We start from the raw sequence: 20,980 nt of genomic DNA, 5'->3' as shown, positions 1-20,980 counted from the left end.
GATCAGGCCTGTTGAATACAATGCTCTCTTATGGATGAATCTTCCTAAACTTATCAAACAGTTAGTGACCCTGAAGTTTCCTGACAAAAAGGTTCATGGGACTAAAGGACGTATCTAGCAAGAGTTGCTGTAGGCCTTGTCCGTGTATTTATTTAGTGCCTTAGAGACACCATGGGGGAAAATCTGTATCTTGCTTTCTGGGTCATTAACTATCCCACAGTCTAAGACCTCTTACTTCTCCACAAATAAAACAGTCCTGTGAACACTAGAACCAGAGATCTGAACCTCCTTAAGCAAATAAATCACAGTGGAGAGAGAGAGAGAGGTTTTGTCACTTGGCAACTACAGCTTCTCTGGTCTAAATTCCTGTCCAGTTCAGGCAATGTGACACATTATCTTTCTTTATGCAGGAGTTAGATAATTAGATGGGCATTCATAAATTCACAAAAAACCAAACACAGACGTGGAAACGCCAGGCAACTGTTTTCCAAGGCTTGGTTTACCATAAAGATGGTCTGTTTTTTGTTTTGTACATTCATAAATTCACCCCAAGTATGACTGAACTTTCACTCCTTGAAAAAGGAGGTAAGGTCTAAGGGTGGGTACATATATGGCCATTTGGCCCTGTTGCCTTGTACATTCTATGATGCTATATTTGTTAAGCATAGGTTTATACTGGTTACTGTAGAATACTAAGTTTAGTATGTGTTTAAGGTGACTTTTTAATGTATGGTCATAGTTCTCTGAAGTAGTTATCTTTTTTTTTTTTAAAGCAGTCCCTCATCAGTGGACATGTAATACATTTTATTGTTGAACATAAACGTTTGTTTCTGGTTAATACGTGATTTCATATGGTTAGTAGGTTAGTCAGAAGTCACTTGGTAATATCACAAGGCTGTGCTAGTCTTCTGTTTCCATTGTGATCAAGTGTAGCAATTTTGCTGTCCACTTTCAGATTGTTACTGACTTCTTTATGTTGTTGGCATGAAACTATTTCTGTCTGTGGGATGGAGCATTACCTTTTCTTCTAATTAAGGAGACTGACTTGACAGCATGACTGGTTTTACTGTAGGTGATGTATGGGAAATTGTGCAGTACAGGCCTGCCAACTACAGAATCTTCAGGAAGTTATAACTTGTCTCTGTATAGGATGTGGTGTGGCTGTTGCCAGGATGATTGTGAAAAACACTTTCTTTGGATAAACCTTCAGCCTCCATGAGGTGTTTAATCAGACTGCTTCTGCAAAGAATAGATACTGTATGACATGCATAGTTCCTGTTGCTTACTCTTTACTGTATTTTAAAGCTGCTTCCCTCCTGATCCTGATACCACACCAAGCCTTTATGGTCACTCTGGACTTAAAGGAGGCTTATGTCCACATTCCTATCATGCTCTCCCACAGAAAATTCCTGAGATTTACTGGCATTTTCTCACATTTTCAATTTACAGCCTTGCCCTTTGGTTTAAGAGTGTTCACAAAATGCCTGACTCCTGCCATTGCATTTTGCCGAACCAAGGGTATCCAAATATACTCTTATTTGGACGACATTCTCCTTTTAGCAGAATCTGAAACCATGCTCCTAAGTCACCTACAATTCACCGTGACCCTTCTGCACAACTTGGGGTTCAACCTAAACCTTCCAAAATCCTCTCACCCCCAGCAGGACAAAGTTTTCCTGGGATGGAGGATCAGATCAGATTTGATGAGATCCTTCCGCCCACAGGACAAAGTGCAGTCTCTCTCAAGTCACTTCCAAGAACTGCTTGGGGTATCCCACCTTTCCACAAGGCAATTCCTACAAGTACTGAGACTCATGGCAACCACAATTCCAGTGCTCCCTTTAGCCAGAATGCACATGAGAAAATTCCAGTGGTACTTAAAGAATGTATGGTCCCAGCACCAACATTCCCTAGACAAACTAATCACCCTTCTGCCCTGCCTAAAGTCGGAATTGAGCTGATGGATCCAGTAAATCCTCTTCAGCCAAGGCATTCCCTTACAAATTCCTCCCCCAACGCAATCCATGCACACAGATGCATCAGACCTAGGGTGGGGGACAACTCTAAAAGATTTCAGGGTTCAATAACCTTGGAGCCCTGCCCATCACAAACAGCCCATCAACGTCAGAGAGATGACTGCAGTCTTGCTGGCCCTTCAGGCCTATCTCCCCTTCCTTCAACCAGGCCTTCTTCACATTTTAACAGACAACACCACAGTCATGTGATACCGGAACAAACAAGGACGGGCAAAGGCATATCTCTTATGCCAGATAAAGTTACAGATTTGGGAGCTAGCCACCCAACACAATCTTTTCCTGCAGGCCTCTTACATCCCCTCTCAGGAAAACAAACAAGCAGATTTGGTCAGCAGAACATCCTCCCACCTTCACAAATGGATGCTAAACAGGAAAACCTTTCTAGACATAGTCCACCGGTGGGGAACACCTCAAGTGGGTCTGTTTGCTTCCCGCCAGAACAGACTAAGCAGATTCTGCAGCAGGGATCACACTCCATCAGACTGGAGAGTGAATGCCTTCAGCTTTCATTGGAAGGGGATATCCCTTTATGCTGGACGTTAAACTTTTCCTGAGAGGGGTCCTACATATTAGACCACCAAGAAAACCCATCCCCCTCCATCAGATCTCAACTTTGTGCTAAAAAAAACTCACCTTACCTCCTTTTGAGCCAGCTAGTTCTGCCACCTTACAAATGTGCACTTGGAAAACTATTCTTTTAGTGCCCGTTTCCTCCGCTAGGAGAGTGTCAGAACAACAGGCCCTCATGGCCTGCCCTCCTTATACCACCTTCCATAATGACAGTTACCTTACACACAACTCCTTCCTTTATGCCCAAAGTGGTAAATGAACTATCCTTAATCCAGTCCATACCTACCTTCCCAATTCCAACCAACAATACAGAGAGGATCCTTCATTCCCTGGACATACACAGACAGTTAAGATTCTACTTAGACAAGACTAAGTCCTTCAGAAAGTATGACCAACTCTTTATCTCCTTTCACCCCAGGGCTCTGGGCAAGGCTGTCTCCAAACAAACCATTTCCTGTTGGATCAGGAAATCTATTCTTTTTTGTTATTCTCACCATGGCAAAGTCTTACCTCAAGAGCTCACTCAACCAGGGCATGGCTACCTCCAAGGCCTTTCTTAAAGGCCTGGACACAGCTTCCATCCTGGAAGCAACTACCTGGTCTATGGTTCACACCTTTGCCAAACACTACAAATTAGACCAAGTGGCCAGGGCCAGGGGAGGCTTTGCTAGAGCAATCCTGCAAGGATTCCTGGATTCCTCTACCTTTGCCTCCTCCCGTTACTCTTCCTAAGCTTTGGTACTTTCCCACATCATTGAATACTGCAGCATTGGAATAGAAGGACATAGAATAGTTGTGTAAAATCTTACCATAACCATAGATGTCCTTCTCTTCCATGTTGCAGTATTCCTTCCCACCCTCCATACCCCCCTATTCTTTTCTTACTGCAGGGTCTGGCCTCTTTCCACTGCTTCCACTCCCAAAGGCTTATCTGTTCAGCCTTACAGTGACATTTGTTCCTCTTGTTGGCATCTTGTTCTCCTGACAGGCTACTCCTCTGGGCTTCAAGTTCTGAGGCCTGTGCATGCATATGTCACATTTAAGGTCCCTGGTTTATGGCCCTATGTGTGACGTCACACGCAACTACAGCAGACAGGCAAAACCTTTTGTATAGGAGCCGATGTTAGACTGCCTGAGGTGGAAAAACCCCACACCAGTGAATACTGCAACATGGAAGAGAAGGAAATCTATGGTCATGGTAAGATTTTACACAACTATTCTATCTGCTGTGGCAACACCTAATAGGAACAGACAAAAGGCAAAAATATATTTTGGGCTTCTTCCACAGTGACACTGTGGAGACATGGAACACATTACTTTTTTTAGACTTCTGTGCTATTCTCCTTCCGGTGAGACTTTTCAGTTTTCTGCTGAATTGTCTTGCTAAGAGAGAAATCCTAGTGGTTTTGTAGTTGTACCATTTTTCTAACTGCACATTGAAGTTCTATTCTTCCATATACACAGACTGTCGAAAACTAATATATATCTTCCATTCTACAAATATGTTTGGTCATGTCTGACTCCGTATGTCATTTGGATGTTCATCAGACTGCTTAATAAATAGCATCAACACTATGGGTGCTTCTGTGATATCTTTGCTTTGATTACTTCTAGAAAGAAATGTACCACTTGCAACTTATAGTAGCTAGGCATTAACATATGCAAAACTCTGTGTCCCCATAAGCTGCAAACACTTGATGGAAGAGTTGGTACAGAGCCAGAGATCAATATAGAATGATTTTTTTTCTGGTTAGACTGGTCTTTAAATAGCTGGTCTTCTCACAGTGGAATTTAAAACAGATCTTGCATAATGTAGGCTGTGTTCTTTCCTTCTCAACTATATCTAATTTTGAGAAAGTTATTCAATTTACTTCATAAAAGGTAATATTTTGATTTGAAATGGCAGGGTTATGAATTAAAATGGAGTGCTACGTGTTCAAAGTGAAATATTTCTAAATAAATGTTTAGTAAGTTATATACATATATAATTTAACTTTTTTTCCTCTTTTGGAGAGGCATTATTCCATGTTTGTGAAACATGAAGTTGAGAGCTGTCAGCAGGTTTAAGTGTATGGATGAATTAGCACTGTTTATGATTCATCAGATGTTCATCGTGCATACAGCTGCAGTCATAACAGATGGGTTTTCCTGCCGTCAAACGGGTCCTCGGTCGGCCGAATTCCAAAGTCTAGGTCCGGCGTTGGTTGTCGTCGCTTCTTCCCTGATGTCAGTGCGGCAGGGGTATAAAAGAACCAGCCGACGCCATTTTCATCAGTCTTTCTTGCCGCGCGGTGCCCGAAGCAGAAGCAGTTCGCAAGTGCCGGTCGGCCAGCTCCTGAGAAAGCTAAGTACCCCGTTGGGGAAACTTTTCTTGCCTCAGATCGATGTCAGACAAAGTTAATAATTGCATTTCATGTGGGAAGCAAATACCGCAGAAGGATTTCCATTCCTTCTGCATTCTTTGCTTAGGCCCAGACCATGACGTCTCGGCCTGTCATTTTTGTGCTAGATTCAACAAACTCACTATTAAGCATCGGGCGGAGTTCGCCCAACACTATTTTGGTAAAAAATTTAATTACATTATGTCGTCGGATTGTCCGACTCCAGTTTTGAGTAAAAGACTCAAAGATAAGGACCGACATACGAGGTCCGCGACTTCTACCGACACCACGCTAAATCCGTCTACAGGTGCTCTGGTTCTCAGCGAGGCACCTACGCAGCCCCTGACTACCGATGACGCTTCTTTAGCGGTGTCTTCTGTGCCCGAGGTCGCAGGCTCCTCGGCCCCCACTACAGATACCGATGCCACTCTTGGCGGGGAAACTCAGGGTTTAGACAGGCCTGCCACCTCTCAAGGTGTCTTCAGGCCTTCCTCTTTTTCCATTAAGGCTTTCACAAAATCTAAAGTAGCCATGAAAACTAAAAGACATGCTCCACAGAGCCCCTCACAAGGCCCCATGCCTAAAAAACAGATGCTCAAAATGGCTGAGGATTTGATTACTCATATCAGGGGTTCTCATCCACCCTTGGACAAAAGGCCCAGACTGGAGGAAGACTACCCTTCCTCAGACCAAGCCTCTATTACCTCAGAACATTCTGAGGACCAGGAATATTCATATTCCCCTTTTGAAGATTCTGATGCTGAGGAGTCCATTCCCTCGGTCTCCCCCCCCCCTGAGGACTATTCTTTTGGGGAAACCTTGCATACCTTGAGGGAACACTTTCACTGGGAAGGCCAAGATTACTCAGATTCCAAGAAAAGGCTCAGAGATTTTCTCTTGCTTCCTCAGCACAGGCCTCTGGCTAATCCTCCTGTCTTGGATATATTAGATGATGTGTACACAGATGCCAGCCTCAACCCAGATTCTTTACCTCTAGCTCCTGTTAAACCTGACGGGTATTACTGGGTTCCTGATTCACACCAATTCCTATACAAAAGCCATGCTGCTGACCCAGAAACTATTTCACAGGGTCCCAAGGGAATTAAGGCCTCTACTGCCAAAAACCCGTTACCTTCAGAGAGGGATTCCAGAGCTTTAGAAAGGTGGGGGAAAAAGGTATACACCTCGGCCACTTTAACCATGAGGGCATTAAACTGTCAGTTCCATATGTTAAAGTATCAACAGTTTCTGTTAACTCAGTTGAAAAGCAAAATGACACAACCTGAACAACCAGATTTAAAGGAGTTGCAGGATTTGTTGCATAGTGCAGAGCAAGTGGGTAAACATACCTTGCAATGTGGTTTTGATGCTTTAGAGGCCTCATGTAGAGCTGCTGTTACAGGGTCTGTCATACGTAGACATGCTTGGCTCAAAGAGCAAACCTTACCAGATCATGTCAAAGCTAAATTACTAGATGCACCTCTTCAAAAAGATGTATTGTTTGGTGTTAAAGCTGAGGAGGTACTAAAGAAAATGGAGGAAAAGGCAAGATCATTGCAAACAGTGAAAGATTTCCTACAGGTACAACCTCCACGTTTCAGCAGAAACTGGCCTTCAAAAAATTGGTCCTTTCCAGCCACGGACAGACCTCAAAGAGGTAGATACAGGCACCTGAGGGGTAGAGGGCAATCTCAAGGATCGTTTAGAGCCAGAGAATGGCAAGCACCTACACCAAGAGGTGGAGAAGATAGATCGCAGTCATTCAGAAAGCAGACACAATGACTTTCCCCTTTGCATGCCAAGCAAAGCTTTAATGGCAGCACCTTTAGGCGGAAAACTGGCATTATTTTCAAAAATTGGCATATTGTCACAAAAGACAAATGGATCCTGGACATTATAGACAGAGGCTACAGATTCCACTTTCACACCCTTCCAAAAATGAGAGGCATGCCAAACCTGCCACAAAATCAAAGGGCAGAGGCACAAAAACAAATTTCAGCTCTCATGGACATGAAAGCTATTCAAGAGGTACCTGCAAAAGAACAGGGTCAAGGTTTTTATTCCAGACTATTCCTGGTACCAAGGAAGGACAAAGATTGGAGACCTATTTTGGACCTATCCATCCTAAACACATATTTACTCGTACCAAAATTCAAGATGCTCACATTACAGCAGCTTCTTCCCATGCTGGGCAAGGAGTCTTGGCTAGTAACATTGGACCTCAAGGAGGCATACCTGCATGTCCCTATCAGACAAGATTGTAGAAGATACCTCAGATTTCTTGCAGGTTCAACCCATTATCAATTCTCTGCATTGCCCTTTGGCTTATCTACTGCGCCCAGAGTGTTTACAAAATGCCTGGCATCAGTAATTGCCTTCTGCAGACTTCAAGGGATACAAATATACCCATATCTGGACAACTGCCTGATCCAAGTGGACAGCAAGCACATACTTCTGAAACACCTGGCCTTTGTAATGAAATTGTTGAACTTTCTGGGATACACAGTCAACAGAAGAAATCAAAACTAATACCCTCTCAAGCAATAATTTTCCTGAGTGCCAGCTTGAATACAAACACCCAGATGGGCCTACCTCACGCCAGAGAAGCAAGGGCAACTATCTCAATACTTCAGAAAAATGGCAACCTTCACCAGGCTGACTGCAAGGAAAGTCCTGCAGGCTCTGGGATTCATGGCATCTTGCATCCTACTGATCCCATGTGCAAAACGGCATATGAGGAAACTTCAATGGTGCCTAAAAAACTTATGGTCTCAACACAGCCTCAGTTTGGAAACAATTATACCACTCATTCCATGTCTTCAAAAGGAATTTCTGTGGTGGGCTCAAGCATGCCAAAGAAACATAGGTCTCCCCTTCTGCATGCCTCAAGCAAATCAAATCACCACAACAGACGCCTCGGACTACGCCTGGGGGGCGCACATGATGGATCAGTGCATTCAGGGCAAATGGTCCCAAAAAGAGAAGCACCTACACATCAATCAAAAGGAAATGCTAGCAGTACAAAATGCTATTATGGCCTTCAAAGACCTACTGCATCCAGGCCAGCTGTTGATAAGGACAGACAACACCACAGTGATATGGTACATAAACAAACAGGGAGGAACTCATTCATACCCCCTCACATCCACACGAATGGAAGTTGCATCCTCAAGTTGTCGCAAAGATAATTCAGGCATGGGGATGGCCAGACATAGATCTCTTTGCTACCCACAAAAATTACCAACTGAAAAAATTTTGCTCAAGGACCTATCATCCACAGACCTGGAAAGTGGACGCGCTTTCTTTCAATTGGACAACATTGACAGTCTATGCCTTTCCACCTCTTCCTCTGCTGCCCAAAGTTCTATTAAAAACCAGAGCAGAGGCGCCAAAGATGATTCTCATTGCTCCAGACTGGCCAAGACAACACTGGTATCCACTCCTGAAGAGCCTGACGCATTCCCCTCCATGGATCCTGCCTCTAGTGCCTCTCCTGTTGACCCAGCACAACTTCAAAACTCTTCACAGTCAGCTGAAAACCCTCAATGTAGCCCCATGGAGGATTCCTTGATTTCCCAACAGACCCTCCTCTCCAAGGAGGTGCAGGATGTCATCTTGGAGGCAGAAGACCCTCAACTAGAAAAGCCTACTCTGCCAAATGGAAACGGTTTTGTGCCTGGAATCAGAAAAAGGGTCAGAATCCTTGGGTACTAAATTTACTTCAAATATTACAGTACCTAGCTGAGATGTTAAACAGTAGACTTTCCTTCTCCTCCATCAAGATCCATGCCTCAGCCATTTCTGCACAATACAACACTGATCCTCCTTTGTTCTCTCATCCGCTCTTAAGACAGTTCCTCAGAGGGGCTAAGAATATAAAACCCCCAAGGAAACCACCAGTACCTGCTTGGGACCTCAACTTCATTTTAGAAAAACTGACCCTGCCTCCATTTGAGCCAGCTGCCTCAACAGAACTGCAATATGTGTCATGGAAAACGGCCTTCCTTCTGACTATCACCTCAGCACGCAGGGTTTCAGAACTACAAGCCCTCATGGCTGTGCAACCTTTCATCATTTTCCATCAGGACAGAGTTTCCTTACGAACCAACCCTTCCTTTATGCCAAAGGTAGTATCCAGTGTAGCCTTGAATCAGACTATCCACTTACCTACCTTTTACCCTAACCCACAAAACAAAGGGGAAAGACTACTGCATTCCTTGGACATTCACAGACAACTTCATTATTATTTGGACAGGACAAAGCCATTCAGAAAATCAGAGCAACTCTTTGTGTCCTATGCTACAGGTGCTCAAGGAAAGGCTATTTCCAAACAGACAATCTCAAAATGGATAGCCCACTGCATACACTTTTGTTACTCATTTCATGGAAAAGCTGTACCTACAAGCATCAGATCTCACTCCACAAGGGCCACGGCTACCTCTGCAGCTTTCCTCAGGGGGGTTCCTACCAAGGATATTTTGGAAGCAGCCACTTAGTGCTTGGAGAAAGTGTGCACAGAACTCCATCACCTTCCACTATACTCTAAATCTAGAGCAGGCTTTGCCACAGCAGTCTTGCAGGGCATCCTTGCTCGTCCTAGTTCCACTTAGTGCCTGCCACCCCTTTTTAGCTTTGGGATTCTACCCATCTGTTATGACTGCAGCTGTATGCACGATGAACATAGTACAGTTTTGTACCTACCATAAATGTAGATGTTCGAGTGCTAATACAGCTGCAGTCCAGGTTTCCCTCCCTCCATCCCCTCTTGGGACAGGCCTTATGACAAACCCCTCCTCATACAACCAGATTGGGGTATTCTTTTATGGTGTATTTGCTTGCAAGCTACTGTTTTTTGTATATATTACATTGCATTATTACATAAGTTTATGTTTTGCCTTCCTTCTGGGGGCACCTGACATCTGGGGCAAGAAAAACTGAAGAAAATGGCGTCGGCTGGTTCTTTTATACCCCTGCCACACTGACGTCAGGGAAGAAGCGACGACAACAGACGCCGGACCTAGACTTTGGAATTTGGCCGACCGAGGACCCGCCTGACGGCAGGAAAACCCATCTGTTATGACTGCAGCTGTATTAGCACTCTAACATCTGCATTTATGGTAGGTACAAAACTGTACTTTTGTTGCTATGTATTGACAGATATCGATTTAAAGCACCAAGCAAGCGCAGTCTCATTGACATGTTAGAATAAGTGATTCTTTGTAAGTACTCTTTTTAAATCCTGATAATATATTCTGATAAAGTTTGCACTTCTCTTTATTTGCAGTTCCAGCAAGTTCAGAGCAGCATGAGAAGTTTATCAGCTGACAAGATTGAACCCAGGTAAGATTTCAATTAAATGTATGAGATGGGCAATAAAAGACTTGTTCAAGAAGGCATATCAGCAGGTCAAGTGAGTTTACCTATTTTCTTTGGTGGAGATAATGTGCTTTCCTCCTTATGGTTAAGATTGCTCTCGGACACAAGGGATAAAGGGCAAGAGTCAAGGTATGAGCTGTCCTGTACTAAGAGTCCAGTATCTCGAGAGGTACCTGACAAGGCTGTCCCTTGTCCCAGGGCATATTTGCACTTTATATGGCCTCTTGCTGAGAGAATCTAGTCCTCAGCAATCAGGGGCTATTACTGCAGGAACTTCGATTTTAAGGATGTCTGTCTTTACTTACCATGTTTTACTCACTGACATATCCGGAGGAGGATCTCCCGTTGTTATGGGGATTCTGAGAAATTTGCAAAAATTTCTGGATATAAAATTAATGTACAGAAAAGACAAATATTGTAAGTAAACGATGACAGTAAGAGCGTTGCAACAGTAGAATATTTAGGGATATCTGTCAGAGGAGGCTATGCATTCGGCATCTATCAGTGAGTAGGATGAAGGATAATATGCATAGGAATCTTTAGGAGTAGAGGAGAGTGAATCTTCATTTGGACCGGTGTTCATGTTTGCTATTGGCACATCCTGTCTCACTTTTTATATTACTTCCAATTCTGGATTCCACTTCTCTTTAAAGGGAAAAAAGTAATAGAGAAGTGGATGAGAAAATTGATTTTTCAGGGCAACAAACCAAGAGTTGACACCTGCGCTTACAATCTCGCAACCCTCTTGCTATGGCTAAATGTCAGGATAGCAATTACTTTGCCAGATGGAAAGATATGGCATTTGAAAGGAACCCCATATTTGAATGCAGAAAATTTCCTTGTGAAGGCTGCTAGCCCAGCTGGCTAGAATTTTGTAAATAATTCTATGTAATTGTAAATATTAATATGATCCATAGGCTTGTCTACAAATGTAAGTAACCTGTATGATCTGAAGTAGGATATTCATTTGTCTGCAACCTGTGGGTTATGGATCCGATATCGGATCCGAACCGGCATGGTTTTCCAGCTATGGATCCAAGCTCTCAGCTCCTCCCCTCACCCATAATGCCCTGCTCTACCCTCATGACCTCAGATCTCGTTTGCCGCGCATGGTGACTGGATTGGTTTCTATAGCTCTCAGCTAAGTGCTAGTTTTCTAACTGTTAATTCAGAGTTTTTGAAGTTTTTTGTTCATATTTGTGTGAAAGTTTAGGTATTCCTCTTTGATAGTTTACTTTAGAGTTAAATTAAGTATTTTTTTTCCCTCCCTCGCTGTTGGCGTAGTGTGTGTGTTGAGCCTGTGTGTGTATTTTGTTTTAGTTACTTTAGTTAGTAGCTTTATAGATTGGGATGGCTGAACAGCCCAAATCTATATTTTCTAAATGCTCAGTGTGGCCATAAGCTCTCCCGGCTGATGGCCACACTCGTGTTAGGTGCCTGGGGGTTGAACACCTCACATCTGGATGCTCCGTTTGTGCAGGGTTCAACCCCAGGGCACTGAAGGAGCGGAGGTCCAAGCTTGTCTTGGCGGGCCTTTACCGCCGGACTCGGCTCCGACCTCCGCTCCTTCGAATAACCGTGGTTTGGTTCTTCCTCCGTGGCACCCCTCCTGCTCCTGGGACTCAACCTCCCGTTTCTGGAGAGGAGGGATGCCAGGAAAAAGGACCGGAGGGAGAAGCACCACAAGCGGGCGAGACCTCTGTTTCGGCCCGCCAGCCAGCGGGCTTCTCCCGGCTCCGTTGTCGGCTCGGTCTCCTCCTTCTCGGCTCCGGTCCCCAGTGTGCTTTTCACGGGTCCTGAGGAGGAGGAGACCGATCTCGTCGAGGCTATCGAGGAGGCACTCCAGGCCTACCTCGGTAGCCTCGTCGAGATCTACATATAGCCTTTCGGATGCTGATCTGGACGGATGATGAGAAGATTCATCCAGGCCCAGATGCAGATGGGAGTGCTCTTGCCTCCCCTCTGGGGAGCTCAACACCCTTTTCAAACCTATTGCTCCTTCTCCGACCCGCTATCCGGGTTGAGCAGCTGGAGCCGAGCAGCCGGGCGGGGTGGGTCGGCGCCGATAGTACTGGTGCCGGATCCGACCCTGCCCTCGAGTGCGTCGGATCCGACCTCGGAGCCTGGATCCGAGCCTCGGATCCGGGGATCAGTGCTCCTTCGGCGCCGTCTGTGTCGGAGCGCACTGTCCTTCGGATCCGGCGCGGCGCCGGCTCGATCCACTCTTCGGATCCGAGGGGAGCCATTGTCGGATCCTTTGGTCGAGGTCGGCTCCCCTTGGCGTTTGATGTAGTGGAGAGGGCCCTGTTGAGGGTCTCCGGACCCCGGCACTTGTTCGGCTCCGTCCGCTCCCTCTGCACTGGGCCAGGCTTCCACCATCCGGCCCCTGGGACAGCCCGCTTCTGTGCCCCAAGTTGCTCCAATGGAACAAGTTGCTGCTTGTGAGGACTCCTCTGACAGCCCCCCAGAGGATGTCCTCAAGCATACGTGCAAAAGGAGGCACATTGACTCCCCGAGTCTCTCACAGAAGACACGGACTTGGAGGAAGGGAATGCTCCCCACGGTCACCCCGAGGATGTCTCATTTGGAGACATCATGGAAATGCTCCGTATAAGGGGGGGGTGGTCTGCCCCCAAGTCTTCCTCGGACGAGTCCGTGTTCTTGGAGGCATTTGAAGCGGGCCGTCTACCTCTTGGGTGTCCCCTCCTGCCGACCCCTGGTGGACCTTATTACCACCAGGGCGTGGAAGGAACGGACACCGTGGAGCCAATTCCTAAGAGGCCAGATAGGATTCTTAGTCCACCGTCCGACCGTGCCCATTGGAGTAAGGGGCCTCCGGTAGATGCCATGTTGACGGGCGGCCACCAAGAGGGAACTGGCTCAGGAGAGTCCTCAGTCCACCCCGAGCAAGGAGTCTCGGATGATGGACCGCTTGGGGAAGCGGATGTTTAGTTCAGCGACCTTCTCGTAAGGGCTGAACTACTTGGCACATGTCATTAGGATGCAGCGAGATCTTATTAAAGAATACGCTGCATCTCCCCAGAGTCCATTTCGGAGGAGGACAGGGTTCTGCACTCCACCCATATGGCCACTCTTAGGTCAGTTACTAATACCTCTATGCGGCTACTCTCCCACGCACGGAAGGCGCCGCTAGAGCTGCGGGACAGGACTAGTCACTAGGCGTCAGGCCTGGCTCCGTCCTCATTTTTCTGAGCCCTTCAAAGCGTCATTTGCGACGCCCCTTTGATGGTTCTGCTCTTTTGGCAAAACCGTTCGCGACGTTGACCCAGGCGAGAAGGACGGAAGACGCTGTCTGCCGTCGGAATCGCTTCTCTGCACCCCAGAGGCCCTACTCTAGGAACCAAAAGGGTCAGAAGAAGATGTGGTTCGAAGTCGCAGCAGTCCCAGCCTGCTCCGGACAACCAGTCCTTCCGTGGCAGAGGAGGACAGGGAGGCGCCGCCCTAGAGGCAGAGGGCTCCCAGAAACTTCGGGTCCAGGGAACCTTTCTTTGAGCGGCCCGCAGCAACCCTGAGGTTGCCCGACTGCTCCACTCTGGAGGCAGTCGGGGCGTTCCGGGGCACCTAGCGGCATGGGAGTCCATAACATCGGACCGCTGGGTTCTCCAAATCATATCCAGAGGATATCGCATCCCTTTCCTTCACCTTCCAAAGTTGAAGTCCCTCCCAGGCGTCCCACCGGTCAGCGGGAGGCCGCTTTGGCAGAAATTGGCCATCTGCTAAAGAAAAGAGCCATCCAGCCCGTCCCCAGACCAGATCGGATCAGGGTTCTACTCCAGATTCTTTTAGTGCCAAAGAAGGCGGGGAACTAAGACCAATCCTAGACCTCTCTCTCTTGAATCTGGCAGTCCCCAAAGAAAAATTCCGAATGGTCACTCTGCAATCTATTCTCCCCCTTCTGGGAGAAAATCACTGGATGTGCTCGATAGACCTCAAGGACGTACTACCACATCCTGATGGACAGGCGCTCCAGGAGGTTCCTCCGCTTCGGCTGGGAGCCAGTCACTACCAGTTCGGGTCCTTCCCTTTGGTCTCACCACAGCCCCAGGGTGTTCACCAAAGTATTAGCAGTGGTAGCGGCCCACCTGAGGCTTCAGGGGTGCAGGTGTTTCCCTACCTGGACGACTGGCTTCTTACCGCCCCAACAAGGCATCTACTTTTATTGGCCCGAGACTCCTTTCTCCATCTTGCTCCTTTTCTGGGCATCACAATAAATACAAAGAAATCCAACCTGGCCCACACAGCTCTTAGATTTTATAGGGGCCAGGCTAGACACAAGGAGTTCTGAGCCTTCCTCACTGCGGACAGAGTTCAAAATCTGCAGCTCCAGGTGCGGGCCATTCTCCACTCAAGTTCTGTTCCGGCAGAGTTGGTCCTGAGGGCTCTAGGGTCCATGGCATCTGCTATAGCACTTCTTCCTCTTGCCAGGCTCAATATGCGCATTCTACAGTGGACGCTCTTAGTACAGTGGTCATACCTTGCTCTCCCCATGCATCATCCCATAGCGATCAGCAAGGCTTGCAAGTGGTCCCTCTTGTGGTGGCTTCACTCCCCGGATCTCCACAGGGGCCGCCCATTTTGTGCTTCTCTCCCTCGCCACGGTGACCACGGACGCCTCCCGCCTCGGGTGGGGGCACTTGGGCCGGACCGTCCAAGGCACGTGGGACGATTCAGAGACCTTACTGCATATCAATGTTCTAGAGATGAGAGCAGTGCTCTTAGCGTTGCTAGCACTTCAGGACTTTCTTCCCTTGGGAACAATTGCGATTCAATCGGACAACATGTCTGTTGTCTGGTACATCAACAAGCAAGGGGAACAAGGTCTTACCCTCTTTGTCGAGAAGCCATGAGAGTTTGGGAATGGGCAATCTCCACCAACCGCTTTCTAATAGCAACGCACATTCCGGGTCGGTCCAACATCCTAGCGGACAAGCTCAGTCGCACCATTCTGACCCCTTACGGTGGTCTCTCAATTGTCGAGTAGCGGCGCATATTCGCACGGTGGGGAACCCCTTCATGCGATCTTTTGCCTCTCCCTCAAACACCAAGTGCGACAGTTTTTCGCTCTGATACCTCCTCCGGAGGTTCCCAAGAGGCAGCTCTGGTGCATGCTTGGCCACCCGGTCTTCTGTATGCTTATCCACCCTTGCCTCTGATGCTCCAAGTTCTTCAGAAAGCCTCTCGGGTGGGTTGCAGAATGATTCTCATTGCTCCGTTTTGGCCTCGACAGATCTGGTTCCCCTTCCTAAGGTCTCACTCGGTGAATCCTCCTTGGATTCTAGATCCCATCCCGGATCTGATATCCCATCCATCCTGCATTCCTCCTCCGAATCTGGACAACCTGAAGCTGACCGCTTGGCTGCTCCAGTTCCACTCTTGATCAAGACTCCCGGTATTTCGTCACCGGTTAAGGCAATTTTGGTGGCAGCTCATAAACCATCCACTAGAAAGGTTTACCGCAGCAAGTGGAAACTTTTTTCTTTGTGGGCGGAGCGGCAAGGCCTGAATCCCTTCACGGTTCCTCTTCCTTTAGTGCTTGACTTTCTAACCACTCTCTTTAACGATGGTGCCAGCAGTTCCACAGTCAAAGTACAACTGGCGGCAATTTCTCATTATCACATTGGCCATGACTCTAATCCTCTTATGTCAGCAAAATTGTGTAAAATTTTTATTAAAGGAACTTTTCTTCTCAGGCCCCCTATAAAACAAGCGGTTCCTCCTTGGGACCTTTCTCTGGTTCTACAGGCCTTGACCACCCCCCCTTTCGAGCCAGCGGCTACGGTGGATCTCAAATTCTTGTCCTACAAGACAGCCTTTTTGGTAGCCATTACATCGGCCAAGAGAGTTTCTGAGCTTCAAGCATTATCAGCTAAACCTCCTTACTTGGTATTTCATCCGGACCGTGTCTACCTCAGGACCAACCCGTCCTTTCTTCCTAAAGTCGCTTCTGAAGCAAACATCAATTAGTCCATTAACCTCCCTGTTTTCTTCCCTAAATATGAAAACAAAGGTGAATATAAGCTCCATTCATTAGATGTTCACAGGCAACTTAGATTTTATCTGAACAGGACGGCTGGTCATAGGCAATCCGACCAGTTGTTTATTTCCTTTGCAAAATTCAATTTGGGCAAGCCAATTTCTAAAGTTTCTCTGTCCCGCTGGATTTCACAGTGCATTTTATTGGCTTATCAAGTTTCAGGAAGGCCCGCACCGGAGGGTGTAAGCGCCCATTCAACCCGGTCAGTATCTACCTCGGCAGCCTTTAAGGCTAGGATTCCTCTAGATGATATTTGTGCAGCAGCCACGTGGGCTTCATCTCATACTTTTATTTCCCACTATAAGTTGGATCTTGCATCTAGGGGTAGAGCATCCTTTGGCTCCTTGGTGCTCGAATATCCTTCCATGATGGCCGCCCAAGATTCAGGTAGCTGGGGACTCTGTCCCACAGGTTGCAGACAAATGAATATCCTACTTCAGATTTAGAAGTTATGTACTCACCATAACGTTCCATCTGAGTAGGTGTATTCATTTGTCTGCAACCATCCCGCCCTCCTATCCCCCTGGCCTTTCAGTTTCCTGCATATTCTATGTTACCCTTTTCAGGGTGTTGTTGCTTTGGCAAACTCGATCTGAGGTCATGAGGGTAGAGCAGGGCATTATGGGTGAGGGGAGGAGCTGAGAGCTTGGATCCATAGCTGGAAAACCATGCCGGTTCGGATCCGATATCGGATCCATAACCCACAGGTTGCAGACAAATGAATACACCTACTCAGATGGAACGTTATGGTGAGTACATAACTTCTAATTATGTGCTGCGCCTCAAAAATGTGACCAAAGTGCACCCTGTTGGAAAAGAGCAGAAATGTACTCCTGTGCAAATCTATATTTTTATAATAGACATTGGGACATACAGAGTTAACTTGCAAATTCTGAGAAAATAAGTAAAGAGTTTTACAGTTGTGTTTACCACAGCTAGAAGACAGAATGTCTACAGCTAGAGATTCTTTCTATGGTCTTAAGACAAAAATAATTACTAGGTTTAAAATGTAAAAGTGTTAATTGTTTTATGACTTGCAGTTTTAGGTAAGCTTCTAAGAGATGAGTTAAATTCTGTTGGTTCCTGTTAGCCTGAGAACTAAGGCAGAGGTGACAAGAATGATGTAATCTGAGATGACCCAGCAGAAATGTTTGATAGTGATTTAAGAACCATCACGGAGCAAAAGTCTGTGCATTTTGTATTTGTCTCTGGACCTGTAAACATCTCACCAGCACTTGTCCTTGCTCTAATACCAAGTACTAGATTACAGTGATTTCTTTTAGATAGTACTACAGTAAAATTAGTTTAGATGTTTTCTGTATGTATGTGAGACTGTCCTGCAATGTTGTTTTAAAGTATTTCTTGTGATTCAGAACTCTGCTGTCACTGTGCTGATTAAATATTGTCTTGTGCATTTATTATTTATTATTAAATATATTTAAACAATTTGATTGTGGCTGGTTTGTTAGAGATATTTCAGCTCCTAGAGTACTTGCATATGTATTTGGTAACACTGTAAAGGCTACTGTTAAATAGCCTTTGTCTTGGACACACTTACCATTTGGATAATAGTAACATTACACAGTAGAATTGGTCACCCTTTGGGAAGGACCTTAAGTAGCTGATAAAGGGTGGTTGGTGGCAGTGATTTCTACCTTAGTCTGGGCAGAAGGGGGCATATGTAGTGAACCTATGCCAGCCTTCCCCAGGAGTGTCTTTGTGTTTGCATATAAATCAAATCTCAAAGTGTGTGTGTGTGTGTGTGTGTGTGTGTGTGTGTGTGTGTGTGTGTGTGTGTGTCAGCTACTTGGGTAGTGACACGAAGCACTGGTTGGACAGAGATGGTGCTGGAGGTTCTGGCTTGATCACTCGGCTGAGATCTTAACCCTATAGCTGCGCCAGTGGGGAGTCTTATTGGGGATCTGGAGAGAAAAGTAGAAATCAGCTCCAGACTGTCATATCTGTGTGCTGTTAAGGGAAATTGTACTTTACTGTGTGTGTACTGTTCATCCTCCCATCGTGCACGTCCCTCACTGGTGTTAGTGGTGAGGATTGAAGCTGCTTGATTACTGGGACAGGGCAGAGATGTTGCATATTAATTGGTGGCAGTGGTGGGATATCCACATCAAATGTTAATTGGTGGATAGTGTTGAGGTAGCCACATCACATATTACTTGGCTTGTAGTGGTGTGGATATTGAATTCCTGTAGTTTCTGTACAGTGATCACTGAAGGTGTTTTTGTACTCTCAATCAGCCAAGCAGTGAACATTCAGAGTTCATATCACAATTGTTATATTTTTTTGTTAGCTTTGTTAATCAGGGAGAGCAGGCAAGCATGTCAGCTGAGGAGTATGGCAAGCTGACAAGGAGCCATGTGGCTGAGATGTGCCAGGCAAAAGGACTGTTGCATGAAAACCTGACTAAAGAAGACATGGTTGCAGCTTTAGCCAGAGCTGCATCAGAAATAGCAACCAGGAGGACAATCAAACTGGCCATCGGGATGTACAACTCTCAGAAAATGGACAGCCTAACCTTTCCACAGAAGACTTAAAAATCCATCTGGAGTTAGAGACTTGAGCTACAGGCCAAGCACTTGGAAACAGAGATAGCAGAGAGACTGAGGAAAATGAAAACTTGTTATGCCTGGTAGCTGAGGAAAAGAAGAGGCAACATGAAAAGGAAATGCTGACTCTTCGCCAGAGTCATGGAGGTAATTGGGAAGGGAGTAGCCAAACCCCAGAAGCAACAAAGGTCAGAACATTTCTTCCACAATTTACAGAGGGGGGATAATTTTGATAGTTTCATTCATATGTTTCAGAGGGTATGTAAACAGTATGATGTTGACCAAGAGCTCTGGGTATGGTTCTTGACCCCCTTACTCCATGGTAAAGCTGTAACTGTTCTGTCCAAACTGTCTGAGAATGACTGTGTAAATTATAATGTTGTAAAAATAGTTTCTTATAATTTTAAGCTAACACCTGAAACTTCTAGGAAAAAGTTTTGTGAGCATAGACGCAAGACAGATGAGTGTGTGTGAATATGTTTCTGAACCTAAGCACTTATTTTCATAGGTGGGTGAGTGGATGTCGGGTAACCACTTCTGAAGCGCTGGAAGACCTTTTGGTGAGGGAACAAGCCTTTACCACTTTGCCTGAAAACATTGAGGATCTAGTTAGCTGATAGACAGTGTGCTACTATAGATGAGTTGAGGAAGAAGGGGGACCTATACCTAGCAAGCAGGGCAATACTGCACAGGAAATGGACACCCAGTGCTGTTCATGGGTCTAAGGGAAACCATGGTGGCAACCCAGACTGCCCCAACAGAGTCTTTCAGTAGCAGGGGAAGCCACTAATCCAGGAACACTTTCAAGGACCTAGGGTTAAACGTTGTAAATACAACCAGTGGGGCCATGTGGCAAACGGATGTCCACGAGGTAAGGTGGGGAACAAAAGGTGAGAGAGCCAGTAAGTGGGAATGACAGAATGCCAGCAGTAGGTTGTCTTGAGACAACAAGGGTACCAAACTTCCACCCTGCATATGTCCTGATAGGGAATGATTTTGGTAATGCAGTACCCTGTGTTCATGTAGTTACATACAGTCAGGCTTGGAGACGTGCATGTGGGTCTGGTAGCCTGGAGGAGACCCAGACAAACCGCATACTTGCAGCCAGGACTGCTGAGGTGGTTACGTGGTGGTTACATGCAGACCAGTTTGAGAGGGACTGGGACAAATATTTGCCCCATCTGTTTACTTACAGAGAGGTTCCCCAAGAATCCACAGGTTTTTCACCCTTTGAGTTGTATGGGCATAGGGCAAGGGGACCTCTAGAATTATTTACTGTAAAAAGGCACAAAACACAATGAATGAATAAAAAAGCTCAAGTGATAGGGAAATTACATTTTGACTTGTTCTCCAGAGGTTTTAAATATGTTAAAAGCAACCCTGGTGATTTAGCTAATCTCTTGGTTAATTTTAAATTATTTTTAAGAAAGTTTAATTTAAACATGATTTTTAATAAAACAGACAAAGAGAATAATAGGGTTTCAGAGTTTAGTTCAAAGTAGTACCTACAATCCACCCCTTCACCCTGTTCTATTGCTATATGAAAAAACAGTTATGGATGAAATATATGAAGCCTTTTATAGGCATAAATTAAACTGTGGTTTAACCAATTTAAGTCATGATGAAATCCAATTACTTCATCAATTACAAGGGCAAAATGACCTGCGTATTATGCAACCCGACAAGGGAGGGGTTGTTGTGTTGTTTGATACTGAGGAATACTATAATTCTATTACCAATATTTTGATGGATTCTACTACTAACTCTCCCATTTCGATTAATGAAATCAACAAAGTTTACGGGAGAATTGATTCTATTTTAGAAGAATATCTATTAGAAAACCGGATTTGATTCTAAGACCCACAGATTTCTGAGACAAAACAATTCTATAATTCCCACCTTCTTTGGACTACCTAAGGTTCACAAATCCATTTTAGCTCCAACTTTTCGACCCATTGTTTCTGCCGGAAATTCCAAAACACATCCATTAGCGGTTTT

General features: G+C 45.7%; 1 protein-coding gene across 2 annotated transcripts in view; it reads left to right on the top strand.

Annotated features, from left to right (window-relative positions):
* COG4 (component of oligomeric golgi complex 4) overlaps positions 1-20,980 on the top strand; it is an 873,278-nt gene that overhangs the window by 289,791 nt on the left and 562,507 nt on the right. For both annotated transcript variants that reach the window (XM_044081315.1, XM_044081318.1), the window contains one exon: positions 10,272-10,327. In XM_044081315.1, the coding sequence (XP_043937250.1) occupies positions 10,272-10,327 (56 nt within the window). The remainder of the gene's footprint in view (positions 1-10,271; positions 10,328-20,980) is intronic.

This window comes from Protopterus annectens, chromosome 8.part0, assembly GCF_019279795.1.
Source record: "Protopterus annectens isolate FY-2018-M chromosome 8.part0, PAN1.0, whole genome shotgun sequence".
NCBI classification, from domain to species: domain Eukaryota; kingdom Metazoa; phylum Chordata; order Ceratodontiformes; family Protopteridae; genus Protopterus; species Protopterus annectens.
The sequence above is the reverse complement of the archived record's forward strand: the minus strand, read 5'-3'. Positions and strand labels throughout refer to the sequence as shown.